The sequence below is a fragment of the Pituophis catenifer genome, unplaced genomic scaffold, assembly GCF_029215685.1.
Source record: "Pituophis catenifer annectens isolate HBS135680 unplaced genomic scaffold, rPitCat1.0.hap2 SCAF_3, whole genome shotgun sequence".
NCBI classification, from domain to species: Eukaryota; Metazoa; Chordata; class Lepidosauria; order Squamata; family Colubridae; genus Pituophis; species Pituophis catenifer.
In genome coordinates this window covers 49,687,567-49,712,509 of record NW_027256883.1, presented here as the reverse complement: position 1 = coordinate 49,712,509, position 24,943 = coordinate 49,687,567, and the positions used below count along the sequence as shown (strand labels likewise).

Below are 24,943 nucleotides of genomic sequence, written 5' to 3'. Positions count from 1 at the left end.
GGTAAATGTAATAAGTGAGTATTGTTTATTGGGATTCACAAATACAGTGATTGCTGGACTCCCTGCCAAGGAATGCAGAAGAGCAAGGCTGCAAATTAAACGTCCTCTGAAATTATATATAAGAATTAGAAAGGCAATGTTTCATTACTTATACAGCCAGAATCTAGCATCTGATGAGAATGTGGGGTAATTTTACTATGAACTTATTTGGAGCTGCTAAATTCTACTTCTTTAAAGTGATTCCAAGCCTGCCCTTTCTCCTGATGCTGGTGCCTCCTAACAAAAAGTGTCTGTCATTATGCCACTATATTTATTTCTTTCATACTAAGGAAAAGAGAAGAACCTGATTATCTGCACCTTTCCCCTCCAGGTCATCAGGCAGATTTAGTTTGTCTTCTTTCACTGTAGAATTCAGAATCCTTTAGAGCAGGGGAGTCAAACTGGATTTCTTTGAGGGCTGGATCAGCATTGTAGTTCTCTGTGGACTGGCCGGGGGGGGGAGCAGGGGGAGATGGGATGGACACCTCCTGCAGCACCCTGTCAACTAAACAGGGCGCGCGGAGGCCCCACAAGGCCCCTGCATGGTCCATTTTCGGCCTGAACGGCCTCCAGCAACACTCTGCAGGCCAAAAACGGGCCGTGTGGAAGCCCTGCGAGTCCTCCGTGCAGCCCGTTTTGGCCAGCAGAGGCACTGCAGGCCAGTCCTTTTGATATTTCCAGGCTGGCCCTGCAGGCCAGATTTAATCACCCTGCAGGCTAGATCCGGCTCGCAGGCCTTGAGTTTGACACCCCTGCTTTAGAGCAATCGTATGCAAAGATAGATCATTATGTGTCGCCCAGAGAACATTTTACTTAATATTTATCGTATTTTTCCAGACTATAATTGCATAAGTTTGTTAAATGAAGTGGTAATACTATTCCCTGATTTCACTTTTAGTTATGTAATGCTGCTATGTTTCTACATTACTGAGATTAGACTGCTAAAATAGCAATGTATCCTATTATATGTGAATTATGTTTTATGGATGAAATTTCCAAAACATACATTCTCTTTAAATTCTTAACTTTAGGAGAACAGAATGGCAACCGAAATCCTGGTGGTTTACAGATTGGTGATTTAGTGAACATTGATCTTGACTTAGAAATTGTTCAGTCATTGCAACATGGGCATGGAGGATGGACTGATGGAATGTTTGAAACCTTAACAACTACTGGCACAGTTTGTGGAATAGATGAAGACCATGACATTGTTGTACAATATCCAAGTGGGAATAGGTATATTAATTTGTTTTTTTATAAAACAAATCATTCTTATTATGCAAGTTTTTAATTAGTGTTTTATATTTATTGTTGTGTCATGCAAGATCTCTAAATAAGAATGGAAATACTAATTCATATTGATAATGTGACTTTCATGTATATGCCATGGGCTTTATTTTATATTCATTGCCCTATATTGCAGGGGTGTCAAACTGGCAGCCTTGCAATACGTCATGTGATGCAATCGAGTTTGACATCTGTGGTGTATAGTATTACTAGGAAATTTTTCCACTAATTAATAGCAGGGTAAAAAATCTATATTCCATGAGTAATCTGCATTACTTTTGTTATAAACACATCAAAATACTATAACAAATAAGAATGGGACACATTCATCATTTATTTCTTTTGATATGTTTTATGCACAGATTAGATCCTTTAAATTACCCCCCTCAAATAGGATTTTCAGGCATATAATAATTAATACAGCACATATATCTAAATATCTTTAGATTCTCCACTCTGCATTCTGTGTCATTTGTCCATTTCTTATGTCTTGCAACAAAATTATAATTATTAAAAGTATCTTCATTAGTTTTGCCTTATATATACAATAAGGATTATTTTTGTAAAACTGTACATTTGCTGTTTACCTTGACTGGAGAAATATCTCTTTAAAACATTTAGCTTAGAACCTCTTTAACAGTATGATAAAGTAAGGTTGGTTTTAGTCAAGAGCACTACTTAACCAACAGTTCAAACTGGAATACTATTTTCATCCCTTTCCAAATACTTTTGTAAAGAAAACTACCCAACTCCCAATTGTCTTTGTTTAAGAATATTTGATCTATTTCTGTTTCCTGCTACAGTCTAACAGCACTTTCATAGCTTCAGCCTGAAAATCTGTGCAGTTCCTTAACCTATAGGCATTGGGTACACAAAGACTTTCCAGGTTAAACTGTTAGCAGCAGTATTCTTAATTCTTTGTACAGTTCATTCTCCTCCCTCTAGTAATAAACAAGTTTTTGTTGAGATCATACTACATGGAACAAGGAAACATTTTTCTATACCTTTAGACAGTTTTATCTTAGAGTACTTAAAAATCTGATTTATGACTATATTCTTAAAAATATATGAGCAGTTTTATTTTTCAAATATCAGACTAAATTAAAAGACATGCTGAATCAAATCAAAGGTTTATCCAGCATTGTGTTTTCTATAGTGGCCAAATAGATGCCTGTGGGTTGTCTTATGCCATTGAATGATATAATTACTTCTTTGTTATTGTGTTTTTCTTAAAACCCTTTTCCATTTAGCTTTAAAGGATGATCTTGCTTTCCAGTATTGTGAGAAAAAGTTTTTTTTTTTCTTTCTGACTTTCTTCACAACTTATTACAGTAATTTGCTTAATTCCCACATTTCCAATGTTTCATCCGAGGGAAGATCTTTAGTGTCTTGGTCATGGAGTTGGAAGGAGCCGTTTAGACCCTTGATTCCAATCTCCTGCTTCATGCAGAAATCCAAATTTATCTGCTTCTTCCACAAGGCTCTCTTGCTTCTGTTTAAACATATCCTATCACCCTTCTGTTCAATTAGTTTGTTAAATTGCTCTCATTCTAAAAACATTTGCTTTGACCTTTCTTTTCTGTGTATTTTGTGATACCGTGATATTGGCAGTTATATATTTTAAAATCATTTTCTTAATTATTATTAGATGAGATGTGCAAAATGTTTTCAGTAGGGACACTTTTTTGAGTTCAGACAATTATTTCAGATTTAAAACAATTCACTCTGAACTCATAGCAAACTTTTCCAGAATGTTCCAACTTGAAACAAAAACAGCTCTGGTAAGGTCAAAACAAATTTGTTAAGTTTCTTTTTAAGTTGGAAAAGACTACATTGAATTCTGAAAATACCTATAATACTTAATATGAATTTATCTTTTTTCACAGTTGTCACACATTTAGTCAGTGTTTTCCTAGTTACGTTTTACAGCTTAAAATCCCTTTGCTAGTCAGTCATTACAATCCAAGATGCTATTTTATGTCTGTATACAGTACATTCTGTATAAAATTATGATACTGTTTTTTCCCTCTAGTTTATATTGAATTATATTTGCAATTTTAATTTCCATTCTCCAGGTTTGAAATACTTTTTTATTCAGGCCTTTTGAAGTAGATTAAGATCAAGAAACAGACATCAGAGGGATTTCAGGAATGCTACTTTATTGTTATAGGATATAATTACAGAATTTTAAAAGCCTCTCAGATTTTCTTTCAGCCCTATTTTATACTAAACAAAATCAAGGCAGAATTAATCTGAGCTTTTTTCCTGTGTTTTCCTTTTTCTCAGGACTGAGTTGATATTTCTCCTCCCTTAATGGTTCATTCCTTTACCAAGTCTAACTATACATTCTTTTACACTTTTGCTACTGTTGCTGTTGCTGCTTATTGTTGTTGTTAGCTTGGTATTTGTTGTCAACTACCTGATAATTGAGAAGCAAATTAATATCAGCTCAAGTACAAACATATTTTTGCAACATCAGCTCTGTTTCTTACATCCATCAGTCTATTTATTCTTAACCTACGCTTTTTTTCTGAAACATTTTGTAAAACGTTTTCTTTTGTCCGTGACTATTAAATTTGCTTTAATAAAAGTTGTGAAAAGTTTTTGAAAGTTCAAATATCTGTCAGTCTTATCTGTCAGTTCACCCTAACTGCATAGTTAATCGTGCTTTGAAAGATTTGTAAGCCTGTCTTGAGAACTATCACGATTCTTCTTTAATAAGATTTATTCTACTACGTACTTGATATTTACTAGTATATCAGTAGGTCTACTTAGAATAAACCTTAATGTAACTGGCTTGTAAATTACTGGATTACCATTAAATCACTTGATTTTAAAAAAATCCTTGAATCATTCTCACTTCAGCTAATAATCTGTATCCTAAAAGCATTGTTATAATATTTCAGAATCAAGCATCTTTTGCAAATGGGGGGCAAAACTGAGCAATAGTGAATAGTTATGCTTTCATAAAACTATAAAATCATTTGCCATAATAATGTTACTTTTACTTTTTAGATGGACCTTTAACCCTGCTGTTCTTACTAAAGCCAATGTTGTCCGAAGTGGAGATGGTGTGCAAGGTGCTGAAGGTGGTGCTTCACAATTTCAAGTGGGTGATCTTGTCCAAGTTTGTTATGACTTAGAAAGAATTAAGTTGCTTCAAAGGGGACATGGTGAATGGGCTGAAGCAATGCTTCCTGTAAGTTTATATAAATATATTTGTTGTTATGTAATTTGAAATTAAAATGTGGATAAATTTATTTCAGGACTGAAGTGAAATCCTTCAATGAATGACAGTGAAATTTTAGAAAATTATGTAAATTATGTCCATTGGAAACAGGTTTCTCTTTCTGAATAAATCTTATTGATAATCAGGTATAATGAATCAATAGGGACGAAATGACTTTCTGCTTGGATAGTTTATTCCAGCAGTTACCATTATGACACAAGTAAGCAATACCCTGTTTCCCTGAAAATAAGACCTAGCCTGAAAATAAGACCTAGCATGTTTTTATACGTGCATCTAATATAAGACCTACCTCCAAAATAAGCCCCACTTAAGAGCCGTCTGGTTGCTCAAAGTGCCGTGGAGGCGGGGTGGTGGTGGAGCTGCTCCATGCACCCTGCAGCAGCTTACCTCAGGGCCCCCATAGCCAGGCCATCCACACCCTAACACCTGCCTCATGGTGACAGCACCAGCAACCATGTGCAGCAGAAGCTTACATGGCTGCCAGCCCACTTTTTCTGCTTGCTTGGGGCCACAATGAAGCAGGAGACCAAAAAGTGTGTTGGTTCCATGGCCATGAAGCAAGGCAGGTGTCAGGACGTGGCTTAGCTGTGAGGGCCCTGAGATAAGCCAGTGTGGGGTGCATGGGGCAGATCCATTTCTCCTGCCTCGCCTCAGCAGCACTAGTGTGCCACATGGCCTCCTGCCCCACTGCGAACAAGCAGAAAAAGTGGGCCTCCTGTACATGGGGGGTGGGAAATAAGACACCCCGAAAATAAGCCCTAGTGTTTCTTTGGGCCCCAAAAGAAAATAAGACCCGGTCTTATTTCTGGGGAAACACGGGTAGTTATGAACTTGGAATGAAGTTTGAAGGAAATATTAAGTCTACCTATTTTTTAAGCATTATTGAGTATTGACTATGAATATTATTGAATATGAATCACAGATAGTCCTCAACTTACATTCATCCGTTCGAAGTTTCAATGGCTCTGAAAAAAGTGACTTATGACTGTTTTTCACACTTAAAACCATTGTAATGTTCCCGAGGTCAGGAGATCAAAATTTGGATGCTTGGCAACTAGTTCATATTTATGATGGTTTGCTGTGCCCCAGGGTCATGTGATCGTCTTTTGCAACCTTCTGACAAGGAAAGTCATGGAGAAGCCACATTCAATTAACCATGTTACTAACTGCAATGGTTCACTTAACAACTGTGGCAAAAAATATTGTAAAATGGGGCAAAATTCACTATCTTGCTTAGCAGCATAAATTTGGGGCTTAATTGTGGCCGTAGGTTGAGGACTATCTGTATAACATTCATTCTCTCAACTATATCTTGTTTTATCTTCTAGCATTAGACATTTGTATAATCTTAAAAATGAATTTCTAGTATCTTAAAAATGTGAAAATCATCTGGTAGAACAGATTTCCCCAACTTTCTAGCTTTGTGGACTGGCGGGGGGGTGGGGTGGTTTGTGCAAGTGGCCGACAAGCACACACAGCTCCATTTGCCCAAAAGGCACACACGTGCCACACAAATGGAGTGCGCACACAGCACTTGCTCGTTGCTCGCGCAAGTGAGGATGTGCATGCGCATGGGCTCGCTGGCTGTTTCCATGGCCCAGTTGCAAACCCCTCACGGCCCAGTAGTGGGCTGTGGCCCACAGGTTGGGGAACTCTGCAGTAGAAGATCACTTAGCTAAAATGAGTTGGATTATTTGATTACTGAATTTATTGAAAATAATAAAAATATTTTATTGAAATGATAATAGAAATGAGCTTATTTTTTTACATACCAATGATTGATCTGCAGTCATTCATTATTAGGTCAACATTCACAGAACTTTATTGGAATATAGAATAAGATATCCATATAAAATGGTGATTTTATAAATAAAATATTATAAATAATATTGGTTTTCTTTAATCTAGACCCTAGGTAAAGTTGGAAGGGTCCAGCAGATCTACTCGGATAGTGACTTAAAAGTAGAGGTTTGTGGAACGTCTTGGACATATAATCCCGCTGCTGTGTCAAAGGTAGCATCAGCAGGATCAGCTATAAGCAATGCATCTGGCGGTAAGTTAGAAGCTAACAAATACTAAAGAAATTGAAATTTTATAGTCAGCTATGTTGCTTAGTTTTAAATTTTTGTTGTTGTCTTTTAAGAGCACTTTCATTTAGAATAGTTCTAAAATACAGTGTGCAGCCTACTCTTGGATATTTTGTTAGATACATGAATTATGATTTTATTTATTTATTTAACCAATTTACATGACCTCCTGACTCAAATTGCAGCCTTGGTCAACTAACGGATAATTAAATATGGAACAAAAGGAACCAATGAACATAAAACCCACAAAGCCACAGCATAGTACAACGCATCGGACGCCAATTGCACTATGTTCTCATTTTCAAAACCAGTTACCTGAATGGGCTTGTCTCTGGATCTGCAGACAAAAAAAAAGGGCTATTATTACAGAAGGGTGACATATTCTGTTTTCTGTCCTTTTGGCTCCATCAGTTTTTATTCAACAACTTTATTCCTATTGTACAGTAATTGTTCAAATGATAAAGTGTTTTAAGTTTTATTATACCTACCTTTTGTTTGCTATTTTCATTTTTATTCTTCACAGATTTCTGTAACTTTACTTTCCCCACTCCCCTAGCAATATTATATTAATGGTTGATCGCATAGTCAACTAGATGTTCAGACTGGGTTTGACATTTTTATTCAGTTCTTCCAAAGGACTGAGATAAGCAAATGTTAATGTTTGATAGTGTGAGAGGTATTGTCCCAGGATGTAAACTGTTCTAAGTAAAGCTGCCTTTTGCAATTGACTGATGGTGAATTTGTCAATGCTGATGATGTTCAAGTTGTTTTAGGATTGCATCCAAGGTGCCTATTACTATTGGTACTACCTTTGGTTTCTTTTGCCATAGTTGTTCTATTTCTAATTGCAGGTCTTTGTATTTTGTTATCTTCTCTAGTTGGTTCAGTTCTATCTCCAGATACTGCCACGTCCACTATCCAGACTTTTTTGTCTTTCTTATCAATAGTTATTAAGTCTGGGGTGTTATGTGGCAGGTCCCTGTCTGTTTGAATTCTAAAGTTCTAAAGTAAAGAGCAATTTAGCTTCTTCATTTTCTATAACTTTCTATATTTTATGATCCCATCAGTTCTTGCTTGTCCACAAATGGTATTTCTTGGAAAACTTCCACTGCATCATTTTTATTATTTTGTCATGCTTTGTTTGTAGTCAGTCTGTGAAGTCGTCTAATAGCAGGTAACCAGGTGATCCATTGTTTCTTCAGCTTCTTTGCAGAGTTGGTACTTGCTGTCTTTTCAATTCTGGTTTTGTATGCATTTGTTCTTAAGGTTTGGTCTTGTACAGCTAGAATTAGCTCCTCTGCCTCTTTCTTCAGTTTTTCTGCTCTTAACCATTGCCAGGTGTTGTTACTATCTGCTTTGCCTGCTATTTTGTCTTCCCATATCTGTTTTCTGTTCTTCATTTAGTCTTTCTTGTAGTTTGGTCTCTCTAGTACTCAAAAGCCTTCCTGGTATAACTTCAGTGCATCTTCTTCACTGTCCTTGAGATAGTCTTTTTTCTTCTTTAACCACCTGATGTATTTCCAACATCCCATGTTCACCTATTTTGCTTGGTAAATAGAATCTGTCAATATCACTACAAAGATGAAGAGCATGATTTATTGTCATTATTTTTGGGGTCTTCCTTTCCAGGGCTTATAGTTCTGCTTGAGTCCAGTCCATTATTCCAGTTGTGTATCTAATGACTGGAAACGCCCAGGTGTCAATTGCCTTGATAGTATTTTCTCCACTTGAGTTTGGACTTTAAGATCTTATTCACTCTTTTGATGTATTCACTTCTAACCTTTTTCTGGACTTGGTATGCTTGATAGTATCAGCTTGAAGGATGCCCAGGTCTTCATCCAGACTCTTGAGGTTATTTCTATAGGGCATTTTGGTTCCTTCAGTTTTCATTACTTTTTGACATTTTAACGGTGAGGATAGCACATTTGTCAAGTCCAAAATCCATTTCAATATCTTGGATGTATATATGGACAGTGTTGAGCACTATTCTCTTTATAATGGTTCATTGCATAAGTCACCCAGATGTTCAGACTGGATTTGGCATTTTTGCTGCAAGATGTAAACTGTTCCAAGTAAAGCTGCTTTTGCAATTGACTGATGGTGAATTTGTCAATGCTGATGGTATTCAAGTGGTGCTCCAATTGTTTTGAGATAGCACCCAAGGCGCCTATTACTATTGGTACTACCTTTGCTTTCTATTGCCTCTATTGTAAGTCTTTGTATTTTGTTATCGTTTCCTGTAACAGGAATAACTTTCTAACCTTCATTATCTAGCAGATGATAAATAACATTTAAGCTTGATCTTGGTAGAGTCATGAATATCTACTTCACCATAATGTTTCCATTGTAGGAAATGTTAGTATGCAGTCATGATCTAGACAAGAGCAAATGTTAAAGCAACTTCAAATAATATTGGAATATTGATTGATTGTTACATTTGTATTAAATAAAAAATATTTTGTTTAAATGCAACACCACATTCAGATACTATACACCTGGTAATATTAATTGTTTCACTTAATATTCACAGAGAGATTGTCCCAGTTACTGAAGAAATTATTTGAAACTCAAGAATCTGGGGATCTTAATGAGGAGCTAGTTAAAGCAGCTGCTAATGGAGATGTAGCAAAAGTGGAAGATTTGCTTAAAAGACCTGATGTGGATGTGAGTATTTAATTATATCATTCCTAATAAGGGGAATTAAGAGTTTCTGATCAATAAATAGAGGTTCTTGGAAAGATAAAACATTTTGTAATCAAAATAAAGATAGACTTTTCTTTCGCAATCTTTACTGTTGCAAATAGGAAGTTAATTATGCTTAAAAATAGGAAGACTTACCCACTTTAACATTTGGTTCATTGCTTTTTGAATGCACTGTTTTGCTTCAAATGTTTCAAAAATTAGCCTTCTAAGATGTTTACATTGTGTACATTACATCATGTCTTCTAAATAATTATTTTGCTTTGGAGTGATATAAAGTTTAGAAAAACAGATAATTACTCCAATCTTCTCAAATTATCCTCAACTTGCCACCCAGATAATTTTTTTCCAATTCAGTTTTTTAAAACTAATATTTTAATACTTCATGTGTTCGTATCCTGTCTTTCTTTCATAATTTATGGCAGTATGAATAAACCTAAAATATTTTAATAGATCTAAGATATGTTTGCTCCATTATTATACTTAGTAAATTAAAGATAATTTGGAAAAACAATTGATCAGATCTCAAAAAGTTATTTTTTACAATGTAAGTATGTTGTCTTTTAACTGTTTATTCTTGACATTATACTGCTATTAATGAGCAGGGCTATATTATTAATGTCTCATTTTAAACTTTGATTTTATTAATATATTTTAGGTGAATGGACAATGCGCTGGACACACTGCTATGCAAGCTGCAAGTCAAAATGGACATGTTGACATTTTGAAATTGCTTCTGAAACAGAATGTGGATGTAGAAGCAGAGGTATCTGAAAGCTTAAATGTTTAACAATGCTTAGTAAAATGCATTTATTATACATTATAAATTATAAATGTCTGTATTATATTTTAAAATATTAGTTAAATATTTTAAAACAAAATTGCCTAATATTGTTATGAATTATTGTTTCTAAGATATTTCTTTTATTGCTAGTTACATAATTATTTAACTAGCTTATTGAATGGGTCCCTTTCATTTGATTTAATTTGGTAATAGTCAGTGGTCTTATTTTAGGGTTATTTAAGGATTTCGTACTTTTAAAAAGAAAATCATTCCCTTGTGTAAAATAAAGTCAGGACAATAAAATGCAGGTATACTCACTCAACTAGTTAACCAATTAACTATGGTTACTTGAACCAATTTTGCTGAATTGAGATTAATAGATATTTTCCTATAAAGGGGAAGAAACTTGGAATTTACAGATTATACTACTGCTGTACCATGGATGGTTCTTTGCACTAGAAATTGAGTTATTGAGTAGGTTGAAGATTGCATCCAGGAAGTATTAGAAGTTATTAATACAGCAGTTCATAAGTAAAGTTCCTCTCTTATAAACAATTGGCTATGACTTGTAACTAATATTTAACAGCAAAATAAGTTGCTAGGAGCCATGATGGTGCAGTGGCCATGGTGGTGCAGTGGTTAGAATGCAGTATTGCTGTCTAATTCAGTTCACTGCAAGGAGTTTGATCCTCACCACCTCAAGGTTGACTCAGCCTTCTATCCTTCCGAGGTCGGTAAAATGAGGACCCAAATTGTTGGGGACAATATGCTGACTCTGTAAACCGCTTACAGAGTAAAGCACTATGAAGCGGTATACAAGTCTAAGTGCTATTGTTGTTGCTATTTTATATGTTAATTCTGTCTCAATGTGAAGTAGAACTATACACCCACATCATCTACTATTGATGCTTTATATCATTGCATCCTTTTATTAACTATATACAACAATTTAAAAGTCTCCCATTAAATTGTAGAACAAAAATATTATGCAGCTGAATTTTAATTATTTAGGACAAAGATGGAGACAGGGCTGTTCATCATGCAGCCTTTGGTGATGAAGGAGCTGTGATAGAAGTTTTACATAGAGGCAGTGCAGATCTCAATGCTCGCAATAAGCGTAGACAGACACCACTTCATATTGCTGTGAATAAAGGTCATCTCCAAGTTGTGAAGACATTACTGGACTTTGGTTGCCATCCTAGTCTCCAGGTAATTTAACTTGCTGTTTACTTTTTATTTATTTATTATGAACGCAATTTGAGCATTTTTTCATACGTACATAAATTTGAAATATTAAATAGGGTTAGCCTCCAAGTTATAATTTGGAGTGTAATATCAGAACATGGTAATGTTTAGCTTTCCATCCTTCTTATCAGGATGTATGGAAGCGTTGAATATACTGAAGGTGATGGTAGATTAGATGTGATGTAGATGAATAAACTAAGAGCAGTGCTTTTGGTTTCTATAAAATCTGAGGAACAATTATTTCTAAATAGAAAAGCACACCATTGTAAACAGGAATACTTTTGTGGTCCTTTAGTTTTGTGACACTGTTGGTCTGTTTCCGTTTTACCTGCCTTTGCTACCACCCAATAGCTATTGATGCAGATGTTTGTCAAGAGGGACTGGAGAACTTAATAAAAGAACAGGGTGTCTAGCTAAATATGCTGTTGGCTAAATTCAGCAAAGCTCTTATTACATTCTTATATCAAGATATTTCTTTTTAAATGAACTTTGCTGGGTTTTCTTTTGCATAGATGGGGGACATTTATTTAGTTAAACTGTCTATTTCTATAGAAATTTATTGTGTTGTATGTTAATTTGATTTTTTTACATTGTTTTTTATTGGGATACTAAAGTGGCATTTTTCTTTCTATTCGAAAAGGCAGCATCAAATGAACTTTCTCTGAAATTGCTTTCAAGACATCTGTATTCTTATTGCACTGATAGATCATACCCATAAATATTTTCTGTAGGTGTTCTGTCTGATAGTTTCTGTGCTTGAGGCTAGCTCTACAGTTTATGGCCTGAAACAATAGCCTTTCCCCTTCTATTGGGATTATTTGCCAGAAATATGCTTCATCAGCATTCCATATCAATCTTAGTTTATATAGTCAGTGATAAAAGGTATATTAAATCACTTGTATTTTAAGATATTATTACTGAGTAAGCTTAAAATATTTTAGGGCAATTCTTTTCCTCCATCTGTAATATAATATCTCTGTGCTTAGGGGAAACAGCATTGAATTGATGCCTTTCATGGTATAAGGCATCTTAACATTTACACAGAGGATTGTGCTAATTTAAGATCAAGTCAATTCAAAATTATACAGATGTATTCTGTCCAAACATCAACTATTTTTTTCATATGTAGCTATTTTTTTCTTGAAGTTTGATATGTAGTTAGGGATAGTGGTGGGCTCCAAATTTTTTAACAACCGGTTCTCTGCCATAATTACTGGCTGGGTGGGCATTGATGGGTGGGAGTTGATGGGTGGCTCATGTGACTAAGTGGGCGTGGCCAACTCTATGTCACTTGTGTGGGTGGTACCTGTATGGGGACAGGCAGGGTTGGGGAGGGAATCCAGGGGTCTCCGGTGAAGGCGGGGGGGCTGGAGGAAAGACAGATCCTACGTGTGTGTGTGTGTGTGTGTGTGTGTGTGTGAGAGAGAGAGAGAGAGAGAGAGAGAGAGAGAGAGAGAGAGAGAGAGAGAGAGAGAGAGAGAGACTGTGTCAAGCTAGACTGAGAAAGCTGGCTGCAAGAGGAAGAGAAGCTGGGTAAGATGCTTACCAGGTTACTCATCCCAGCAGCAACCTTGCACTCTCCCCTCTCTGCTATCCCCCTTCTTCGCATGGGATCGCCCATGCGCTCAAGGGAGAAAGGAGCAGTGGCCACTAGCATTGAGGGGAGAGTGCCACATAGAAATGCCATCCCCTTCTCCCTCTCAGTCTCCATTGCTAGGTAATCTCGTGTGAAGAAGGGGTTAGCAGAGAGGGGAAGAGTATGAGGTTGCTGCTTCTGGGACGAGGGGACCCAGTACACGTCTAGGTCTGGCTCACCCGGCTTCTCTTACTTTAACAGCCAGCTTTTTTGGTCCATTTTCAGGCCGTTTTTTGGGCCGTTTTCAGGCCGATTTTGGCTGGAAAAACAGCCTGAAAATGGACCAAAAAACGGGCGGGGACAGGGCCAGCCGGTGGTCCAATTTGCCAGTTCTCCAAATTGTGCAGAATCGGAACAACCGGCTAAGGCAAATTTCTGGTTAGGGAGGGAGATAAATTGATATAAATTGACTAATATTTATTTTTAGGATTCTGAGGGTGATACTCCTCTGCATGACGCAATAAGCAAAAAGCGTGATGACATTTTAGCAGTCCTCCTGGAAGCTGGAGCAGATGTTACTATTACAAATAACAATGGATTTAATGCTCTTCATCATGCTGCATTAAGGGGAAATCCAAGGTATTGTATAGGTTTACTGCCTTCTAATGTTTGATAAGCATAGTGTTATAGTAAAAATGTTAAAATTAATTCAAAAGAGTTTTAACATTAATTTTTCTATAGCTCAGTAGTTGAGGTATTAAAATTATAGCATTGAACACTATAGAATTGATGTAGTGAGTATTTGAACAAATGCAGGTTATACTAAATTATTCATATAATTAATTGTTTTGTGTGCAATCAGGTGTTTGTTCTCATGCAACTATAATCTGTAAAAGCATCATGGCGCAATCTAGAATTACATTTACTTTATTTTGCAAAAATTAAGACTAGAGAAAAAAAATGTGAACATGCAAATTTAATGTGAAGTAGCATTGTGACAACAAATACATGCCCAAGTTCTACCCCATCAGCTTTCTTACTAACAGACTAAGAAGTGAATTTGAGGCATGCTGTTTAAATTGGGCAGAGGAATGGGATAAAAGCTTGCGGAATAACAATGCTGATATTATAATTAATACACACAGGTTACAAACCAATTATGCAAAGTCAAAGCCAACCGAAGCAGTATAACATTTTGCTTTTTCTGTTGTGATGTTAAAACTCAGAATCGCCCATTGAAACTAATTATGGAGGATGTTTAAGCCTAATAAAACAAAGCACCACCTTTAGCACCTCCACAGGATCTTTGTCTTTCTGTTAAAATATTGTAGTTGTGCTACAAGCTACGCCTCTTTGGATACGTGACAAGAATTGCAACATAGGAAGAAAAGGAGTGGGGCTTTTATCTGATATTCTCTCCCTTGTCGTTTCCCCTCTCCCCTCACACTACTGACTACTTTACGGAATGAATAATTAACAGAACTGTGAAAAGCCTTTAAAGAAGTGCTTCTAACATGTGGACATGTATACAAAGCCTTTCTTTTCAAATTGCTAAAGCATGCTTGCAAAGCTTGTGCAGCTGCTCTTGTCTATTTCCATATGTGTGGTCATACACAAACCACTTGGCTTTGCTTTTGCCTCTTTCGAAGCAGCTGCATGAGCCTTGCAAACCTTATGGCTTCTTTAATGATTTGTGAATAAATGCTTCATATGGGCTTATGCATGTTATGAAGCCTCTCTTTTAAAGGCTTTGCCCAAGCCTTATGGTTAAACTTTGGAATTTGCTGCCATCAGACATGATGGGTGACTTAGTTTTAAAAATGGTAAGAGAAAAGCATTGAAATAAATTCCATCAGTAGCTACTATTCTTGTTGGCTGTTTGGTTCTTTTGCGATTGCAGATAAGATAAAGATGCCCTTGAATTGAGCTTGACTCCTGATGAATTCAAAATTGAATTCTGAGCCTCTTCCTCTGGGATGTTTTTTGACTTTCTAGACCAGCTTACAGCCCTGGTATTTTTTTCAGGTCTTAGATCCTGTCTTCTGAACCTTGATACTATTTATCTGAGAAGCAACAACAGTATAGGACTATCACTGTCCTATCCATGTTTGGTCTAATGCATCTAATTGGTCACTCTATACAGAGTGCTGGACTGGACAGGCCACTGGCCCAATTCACTAACATTCTTCTTGTGCCTGTGAAGCACATTATCACATCATACATTTTCTGATTTCAGCCATGGACTCTCTTTAGATCTGACTACTTTTTAAAAAGCTTAATTTTCAATCAGCCTATGATAATCCAAAACTTGTAATTAAGTTTACAAGCTATAATTTATGTCATCACCAGCTGGTAAGTCATTGTAACTAAAATTGCTCTTGCCCAAAAGTGAATGGAAATGAATGCATAAAGAGGGTTATTGGCTGAATTTTTAAAGTAATATTCTGTAATCATTAACTATCTGTTCATTTTGAAATTCTACCCATGTTTCTCTCCTAATTGACTAATGTATACCAAAAGTTGGTATACTACCTGATTAAGACAATAGCAATTAAGGGTATTCAGTTCCAAAGTGAGAAAAGTATATTGGATTTAGCATGTACATGTCTGTTGTACTTGTCAGTAGCATAATTTGGGCATGCTTCGAGGCCAGGAAAAGACCCAACTTTTAAAATGCCACTGAAAGTTTCAGTGAGATGATCATGCCAAATTTAAAGCACCTTTTCAATTCTGAATTTGAATACTGTGCACTACCAGAAGAATATGTGCCTGTTCTCAGAATTGGCACTACTTTTTGTAAGTTAATATCACTTTAATAAATCTATTAGAAACCATAGTTAACAATATGTGATTTGCAATGTCTGAAAATGGTGTTCATTGTTGTTTGGATGCATACTTAATCTTTGGCATACCATGGGCCAGAGCTTTGGCTAGTACATTTGCCACTTAATCATTCTGTAATGGTTAATGTGAATGTTGTTAACGACGTAATGCTAATAGTCAGAAACCTGTAGTTCTATATTTGGATGAAAAAATGTCTTCCACAGATATCTCAATTATGAAAGGAAGTAGTAGAATCAAAGGTGTGTATATCTATTTGGCAGCACGTCTTTTTAGATTGGGGTTAGCATATTAATTCAAAACTGACCTTCAGAATTGGGTTGAAAACTACAAAGTAATAGATGGGAAAATACATTATCCAATAGTAATTCACTGACGTCTTGTAATTTAATGGTATTTTTATTCAGACACTAGCTTAATTTATGTTTTAGGACAATGTTAATTTAATGGAAAAAAAAGATGTTGAATATATTTTTGTCACCCTATTTCTAGTTGATACTAATTTAATTCTTTATTTTGTTGCATATGCAGAAAGTGAAGAATCAGCTTTAACTGTATCTTTAGCTTCTGTAGATGATAAAAACATTGTCTATGAGATCCCATCTGTGTGCCATAAGGGAAAAGATCCAAAGTCTAACCCAAAATTCCAAAAATGAACAGTAAAACATAAATATAATTCTCTTACCTAATTTCATTCTGTATCTGTTATTTTTAGACAAATTGCATTTAAATCTGAAGATTGCCCCTAAACTACTATAGCTAATAGGGAACGATAAATTTTTCTCTTTTAAAAACTCTTTCACTTAGTGATCACTACCTCATACCTCTGTTTCTACGATAATACAACCAGTTGTTATATTAATTTTTGCTCCAAAAGGCACATTAAGGCTTATTTTCCTGTTAGGTATTATTTTCGGGGAAATATGGTACTAAATGCGTCAGTCTGGCTGACAATTTTAACGGGCTTATTTTTGGGGTAGGGCTTATATTACAAGCATCCTGAAAAAATCATGCTAGGGCTTATTTTCTGGTGGGTCTTTTGAGGAAATAGTATTTTGATTTCTTAAGTTACTAATGTATGCTAGATGGTACTAGATTTAATGGCAGGCACAGCAATAAATATTGACTCTACAAACAACCCCATAAACTCACAAATACAACAGTGCAAGATAAACTATTTTATTGCAGAAAGATAAAAGCCACATGTGGAGAAAATCTATATACTACAGAACATAGATCGCTGCCTCCTCCTTCTCTCCCTCTTCCTCCATTTAAATTCTAGAGTTTTTCCTTCTGCTTTTTTGCATCTAGAGAAATTTGAACATTTTCTTCCTGTACTTGAGATTGTGAAATATCATTCATTGTTTATATAATGGTTTTATCTAACCTGAGAATGGCCAGTTCTTGTTATAGTTTCATCCTGGGCATGGAAATGAATATCTAGGAAAGCAAACATGCAGTCATGAGCCTAGCAGTGGAAGATTCAAGAACAAAGTTCAAATACATAAAATGCTTTTATTGAAAAATATGTTGCCCTAATAACAAAGATCAACTACTGCAGTTTTTATTAATCCAACTATGTTAATATGTCAGGTTCAGGGTTTAATTTTTTTGTCTCTTTTTTTCCCTCACCCTATGTGATAAACAGTTTTTCCTGCCCATTCTAAGAGTGTCTGAACAGTGTTTGGATACAATCTTATTTTTTAAAACTATACTTCTGCCCTTGGCAGCTTCAGCCTTTGCAGATAGTCACCTTAGGTGGTGAATTCTGGAGTGAATGTAGACCACCAACAGCAGTTCCGATCTAAGTCTTCCTTCTGTGTTCCAGGTTATTTCCTCTGTTGATAGCAAAACTGTTCATGCCATACCAGCTGTCTAATTAGTTCCAAAATTCTTAAAGTTCAGGTAGAAGATTATGTTCCATCACCAGTGCTGAAATTACATTAGCTTCTGCTCCAGTCAGTTCAGAATACAGAAGAGGAGTCTTCACAGAGTAAAATTCCTACAGTACATGTTCGATTCATATTTTTTCTTTTGGAAGCATAGTATCTAGTAATTCAGCTAAGCAAAATCAAACCAACTTATTATTTGGATAGATAATGGCTAAGAAATAGCTGTACTGTAGGCTACAATGAAAAGTCAAAACTGGAAGAAAGTAATAGCAAACCACTTCAGTATTCTTGCCAAGAAAACCAAATGAATGCATCTATAAAATCCTCAGGAATCAAACATGACTTGGAAAAAAAGAAAAGGAACAAAGTTATGTTAACCTTCCCAGAATAGGTTCTGATGGTCAGTTTTGTATAAGTTTCCCTTTTTAATATTCCTATTATTAAAAACCAGTTGATAAAAGCACTTGTCCTGTAGTGATCAATACATAGCTACAGCTGGTTGAAGGGGACCAAATCCATTAAACATGTGATTTGATTCCATTTTACCAGCTTAAGCAAAGCATTGAAAACCTAGTTTTGCCATCAAGCCTGGGACCCTGATTGTATGGGTAAGCCAGTTTCTTGGCCATGGTTGTAATGAAGGTGTGATGTCAGGAGTGTTCTCCGCTGCTATGTTATGTTATTTATGTTGTTTCTAATTTCAATTGTACTTCTTTTTTACTCTGGTTTTAGTCCTATTTTAATTGTTAGATGCCCAGAACCATCTGTATGAGATGGGTGCCCATAGAAATTCAGTAAATAAATAAATTGAAGTTTAGGAAACATACAGCTGTTTTCCATTAAATAAATATCAGATATGGGGAATCATATACTCCCATACTTTTAATTTTTGTTTATAATGCTTCATTTTTATATTATTAAAAGTAGAAAAAATAAACTTAAACCTAAGCCATTGAAGAAAACAGTTATGGCTTGCAGTAATTTCTCCTTCTTAGTTATTTGCGTTTCTTGGGTGAGAATGTGAATATATTTTTACAGACATTTACTGAAAAGAATTAGAGAACTGTGTCACAAGGTTTTTATAATTGTTCTCAAGTATAACTCTGGTTAATATTTCCAGAATGAGTTTTATTTTGAAAGATTTTTTCTGTTAACAGGTTAGTTCTATACATACTCTATCTACATCTGTTTTTGAAAAACGATTTCATCATTTTTGGCATATAGTTATCATACTTCAGCATATAATTTAATATGCATATGTTTTAGTTAATAAAATGGGATTCATTTTTAAGTGTAGAACAGCATCTTATTTGAAGACCTGTGAACTTTAAGCCATGCTAAATTGGGGTAAGATTAATTTGGGCTGTAATAATGCATAACTTATATGAAATTTTTTATTGCAAAGAAAGATTTCTCTAAATATTCAGTATGTTTATGCTTAGGATTTAATAGAAATTTATCATATATAAAACTTGAACATTTAAAACTCTTATCTATTTTTGTCAGTAATATGGGACTGCACTGGTCCAGCTGTTCAAGTATTCTTTTAGATTGCAACAGTTTTCATGTACTGGCTATATCAGGGCAAAAAGTGACCATGGAAAGAAGTATAGCAGCATTTGATAATGTCAGCATCTGTTATCCTTGTCAGTCAAATGGTTGAGATGTCTGAATTTCAACTGTGTCAGCAGATGTCCAGAGTTCAGTTTGTACTTAGTTAGAATTCAGCAGCTGACATAAGTAAGGGAGGTGACATTTTAGCATGACTGACAATGTTCAAAGAAGTATTAAGATTTGTTTTTATAAAGCTGCATACATCATTCTATCTAAGGCTTGCTTTAGTGCTGCTGTATAATTATGTTTTGGGCAAAAGTACAAAGTATGTTATTCACTTTATAAACCATCATCGTTTTTAAAATGTGACCCTACAGAAGTTAATATTTAATTTATTGCTCAGATGACTTATTATTAGAAATAGGCAGTGCTTCATAGAATTCAGACAGGTTTGCCAACTTTGTTGCTAATGAAGGCTGTTCTCTGATCATCAATCTGTTGATTATAGAATAAAATGTGTTAATGACAATACCAATATTCTGCTTTGCACATTTACTCAATGAATTATAATTAGTTGTTTAGTGAAGGTGTAGAACAATTTATTTGCAGAAAAAAAATAGTTGCTGTTTAAATAACAAATGTATTGTTAAATTCTTAAGAACTAACACCTAAGAGCCTAGGTGTCATATACTATAAAGTTTAATCCCATTTAGCCTACTTTGAATTTTCAGACAGAAAATTATATATTTTACATACTAATATTCTTTGTATAACCAATAAAACTTCCATGTAACTAAACATGAGGGATTAAAATAAATTCTTTTTAAAATAATGAGATATTTTAAAAACAAGATTTACCTAAACAGTATTGATTTTCTCCTAAAAATAATTAGGTTAATATTAAATAATGGGAATGCTGACCTTTTAGCTGTACAATTCTCTGAACAGAATGAAATAAAAATATTCTACCTTAAAAAACATCTTAATTAATTTTGCAGATAGGAATGAAAAGATTGCCAAATTTAAGCTGATTTACTTTTCATCTGATGAAATAAACTTTCAAAATATAGACTTACTCTGACATATAGGTTATTGATATTTGCTTGCTACAACATCTTTTAAGTCGTAGACCAAAGCAAAGTAAACAAAAAGGAACCATGTTAGAAAAAAGAAAATACAAAATTGTCTAATCCACACACATTCTAGCATGTGTGCTGTTACCATCTGGCAAAAAAAATCCTTATACTTTGAACATTTAAAGGCGGGTGAAGGTTGCCTTGGCAGTTACAGAATACAATAATATTTTCCCTATCAAACATAATACTATATTTGTTAAATAAATATGATATACTATTCAGATTTAATTTTGACTAATGTACATTTAATATAACGAGGAACTTTATTTAATTCATCCTTTTTTATTTCCAGCTGCAGCAATGGTTTCAAATAGGTGAGAAAGCCATGTGTTGCAAGCAATCTCTTCTTCTTTTTGAGGCTCTAATATCTCACAGGCTAGCACTGCCAAATAGAGGCACAATTCCCCACAGATTTTTTTCATAAAATGAAATAAAATAGGGGCTTTAAGCAGCCAGTAGACTAATTATGTCCCTGAAAAGATGCTAAAAGAGCAAATTCCTGGCCCTGCTTCAGCTCAGTGGTGCAACACATTCCTTGTACATCAAGCCAATTAAATTCTATTGACATGCTTGCAAATGGAAAAATTAAAGGCATGGAGTGATTATAGAGTCCCACTTTGCCTGTGCTAGCTCAGTGCATGTGTATGTGTGTATAATTAATTCTTTATCTTTAACCAATTTACTCCAGTGGTTAAAACACCAGGCTAGGGACCAAGTTACTAAGAGTCTAATCCACCTGACAGTGTTGTTGTTGGGGGAAAAATAGGAAGAGAAAGGTGTATTATGTGTGGTTGCTGTCTTGAGTTACTTATAAAAAATAATAAAGTTAGGATAAAAATAAATAAAACATGCAAGAGTACATAATGCTTCCCCCTCCTCCAAAACTGAGATAAAGTCAAGAGTTAATAAACTCTTGCACTGAATCTTCAGTGGAAACAAGGCAATTTTAGACACATACGTTTGTGCCAAATGCAACGAAGGTGCCAATGTGCCAATAAATGCTTGGTGGATTTCTAATGGAAAAGTTAGGTAGAAAAACAGAGAGAAAAGTCTTTGTCGTAATATTTTACGTTCATTTTAGCATACATGAAAAAGCCTACTTTTTGAACCATATTTTATGTTTAACCATATTTTATGTTCACAGGTTCATATTCTAAGAAATATTCTTGATTGATCATTTTAATATTAATGTGGATGGTTAGATAAGAGATCACATTGGGAGGTTTGTTTAAGGTTCAGAAGCAATACTTATTGTGGTCTTCAAAATTATGATCCAGAAATCATTCTGTAATTGGTTTTGTTTGCTGTTGCATTGTATGTTGCGTTGTAGGTGTTTTTATTTAGGTTTTGAATTAAAACAAATAAATAAATGATTGAGCAATACTGTTATTATCAGTTCTTTAAACAATTGTCCCATTATTTCTCTCCTCGCTCCAGTATGTTCTTCTATGCTAATATTCATTTGATCCTTTTACATGTTATCTTCACTTTAAAAAGCCATGTCTTTCACGTGAAATATAGTTTATTTTTCTTTTACTGGTTGTTCACTCCTGCCAAAAGTACATACTTCTTTACATTCCATAATATTGTATGTTCATATGGGTACATAAAGAAGTATGTGCTCTGGGCAGGTTTTCATAGCTGCTATCTGCTGGATAAAACTGAACCATATTTCGTCCCCTTTTTAGCCTAAAGTATAAAATAGTTGTTCCTGGTGAATTTTAAAAACACATTTTTGCTCTTGTTTCTTAGCATCTGGCCTTATTACTAAGAATTAACACCTTTCTATATTTTACTTGTACAATAATTTAAAACACATTCATTGTTCTTTCATGAAGATTCAGGTACTTTTTAAGTTTCTGTTGCTTTTTATTGGCTATTAAGTCTGGTGAACAGCATGATTTCACCAAAGTTTGATTATACAAAATACCTCCATGAAATGGTAATATGTATTCTTGTATTCCACTCTGAGCTTGCATTATCATTGGTCTTCACTCATATTTTATCATATTTATATTAGTATCTGGTGAAGTGGAAAAAAATGATTATTTTGTAACGATGTATGCTTTTGGGAAGAATCTTAATTGTTGTATTTTATAATTAATGAGAATATAGATGAATAAATAGCTGATTATATTCCAAGAAAGAAAATAAGTTGCAAATGTGAAGATTTGGCGTTTACTTTTAATTCAAACCAATGTGAACTAGTTTTTGCAGAACATTTTCAAATTAGAAAAGTTCGTATTAAAATGTACTTTTTCATGTCAAAATTGTTGTAAATTTAGTAGCTCATATATCTTCACAGGTTTAGTTGGCTGATACTGTAGTTTATCTTTGGGTTCGTATTAATCATAAGACAAAACCCCAATATCAGGTTGCAAAAAAATTAGATTAAAAAAAAATGTAGAGAATTCATTTTAAATGATACATAAATCCTTTTGTAAAGTATGTTTAAAATCAGAACAACAACATTCATCCATTACTTACACATTTTCAAAAATTAGGGAAAAAAGCCCCAGTTCATCATGTCAAAGAAAACCAGTTGTTCAGTTTCTGCAGCTCAAGAGAAAAACCTAGTGCAGCTGATAGAGAGCAAATCAGAGACTAGCAGTAGCTAGCACAATTCTACAAGAAGAAACAGCAATGCAGCAGAACAATTACAACTTGCTTGTTTCAAATTTAAATTATATTGCTCATGCTGTAAAATTATATTTTTAATCTCTTAGTAAAAGTACTTTATTACTAACTCATGCCTTATCCTATCCTTTTATATATAATGGAATGGATCCAGAATATACCGGTAATGTAAAAGTAACAATGGGGTAATGCATTTCTGCAAAATTAATATTTTTTGAAATGCTAACTTATTAGTAGATATAATACTTAAAATATAATTGACAAGATTTCTTGTCCAACAGTATTAAGCTATGATATTACTCAAAGCTGATTGTTTCCCATATTAACACTTTACACTAGAAATACTTGATATTTAAGCACACTAGTAGTATGTTAAACTGCAATTGAGATTAATATAAAAAATACACAAATTATTAAAAAAAATACATGCAGATATTAATCCTTTAAATCTGTAGAATAATTCAGGTCTTCTAATGCTCTATTACCTGTAAGCTTATCATGCAGCATTTGCAGTAGGATGACCTAGAGAGAGACATCAGCAGCAGCCATCTCATCTTGAATGTTCACTCTATCGCTGATTCAGCTCTTCATTATGTGGGAGGGGGGAAGCAATAGAGAGGTGAAAATGAATACATATTTCACTATAAAGCAAGTATAATTAAAATATGAGCACATATCTTACAAGGTATCTGTTGTGTTTTCCTAACCATTTAGGTGTTGTGCATAGAACTAAGTTTCTTGAACCTGCTGGACAGAAAACACAAATATCCAAGGTAGATGCTAGAAAAACCCAAAGAAGAAGGATAATCTCATCTTGTTTAGATAATTGAAAATAATTCAAAAATGTTCATGAGATTATAAAAAATTAAAAAAAACCAGCATACAACTTCATCCATCCCCCTTTCTCAAGCAAGTATTGTTTCTTTCTCCATAGATAGAGGACATGATTTCTTCATGCTTGAATTTTAGTTCCCAGACAGGTTGCTTGTAGTTATTTTTCATTTTTAGAGGTCAAACACTGCTCTTGAGGTCAGGACTTCCACATGCATGCTGTTTAGCATGAATCCATTTGCTACTCAGGGCTCTAGCAAAACTATTTCAGCTTTATAGGCAGCCAGGCATTTGAAACATCCACTCCCAGGCTGTCTTTTGCCTCTCTCTTCCCTGACCATATTTAGTCAACCATTGCAAAAAATAGTATCTCAACTGTTGGTTGCTGTTCCAGGAACAAACGGTGCCTCTGTCTTTTATTCTGCCTGTTGATGGCTCATCCTGCAGTTTTACTACTCAGTCTCTATATCTGTGATATCAAATTAAATTGGGTTGCATGTTTCAATTTAAGTTTTTATAATTTTTTTTCACTGATGTTCAAATTCTGATATCTCAGTCACTGTGTTTATTCTTCTAGAAATAAAAGCAAGATAGTAAGAGGAAATTCAGAATGAAGTACCATTTCAAAAACTTTAGAAAACTTTTGTAGAAAAATAATTAAATACACTATGGAGTAAAGAATCAAACCTTTTTAATAATCAGGATGGCAGAAACTATGTTCTTAGTTTTAACTTTAAATTGACAATTGAAATTTTAACTTACAACTTGCATTTTATTTTAGAAAACTACAGCATATTTTAGGAATATGTGTATATTAACATTAATGTGCTCGTCTTTAAAAAAACATTTTTTGAATTTTTCTAATTTCATTTGTACATTAAATGTGGTTTGTGTTCTATCTTGACAAAATGTCAATAACAATAACAATAAGATCTGTAAAACATTCTACAAATGTATAACTTTAATTGCTCTTTTTGTGGAGAGCTGATGATTGGTAAGATACAGAAGTTAGTAGTCCATCGCTCATGAGAGAGTGTAAGTAATTGGATCCCTCTGTTAAGTATCTTTAAATAACCACCCAGAA

At 34.5% G+C, this 24,943-nt stretch overlaps 1 protein-coding gene and 1 long non-coding RNA gene across 5 annotated transcripts in view; one reads left to right on the top strand and one right to left on the bottom strand.

Annotated features, from left to right (window-relative positions):
• Positions 1-24,943, top strand: part of MIB1 (MIB E3 ubiquitin protein ligase 1) — a 48,985-nt gene that overhangs the window by 9,001 nt on the left and 15,041 nt on the right. For all 4 annotated transcript variants that reach the window (XR_011600218.1, XR_011600216.1, XR_011600217.1 and 1 more), the window contains exons 7-13: positions 1,071-1,275; positions 4,342-4,525; positions 6,485-6,629; positions 9,194-9,327; positions 10,022-10,129; positions 11,159-11,356; positions 13,456-13,607. Coding sequence is in view for 1 of the 4 variants with exons in the window: in XM_070940593.1 (XP_070796694.1) it covers positions 1,071-1,275; positions 4,342-4,525; positions 6,485-6,629; positions 9,194-9,327; positions 10,022-10,129; positions 11,159-11,356; positions 13,456-13,607 (1,126 nt within the window). In the remaining 3 variants the exon portion in view is untranslated. The remainder of the gene's footprint in view (positions 1-1,070; positions 1,276-4,341; positions 4,526-6,484; positions 6,630-9,193; positions 9,328-10,021; positions 10,130-11,158; positions 11,357-13,455; positions 13,608-24,943) is intronic.
• LOC139314751 (uncharacterized) lies at positions 17,263-24,092 on the bottom strand. The gene is made up of 3 exons (XR_011600219.1): positions 23,711-24,092; positions 23,514-23,613; positions 17,263-18,043 (listed from the first exon to the last, which is right to left on the bottom strand). It is a non-coding gene; the product is annotated as an uncharacterized lncRNA (long non-coding RNA).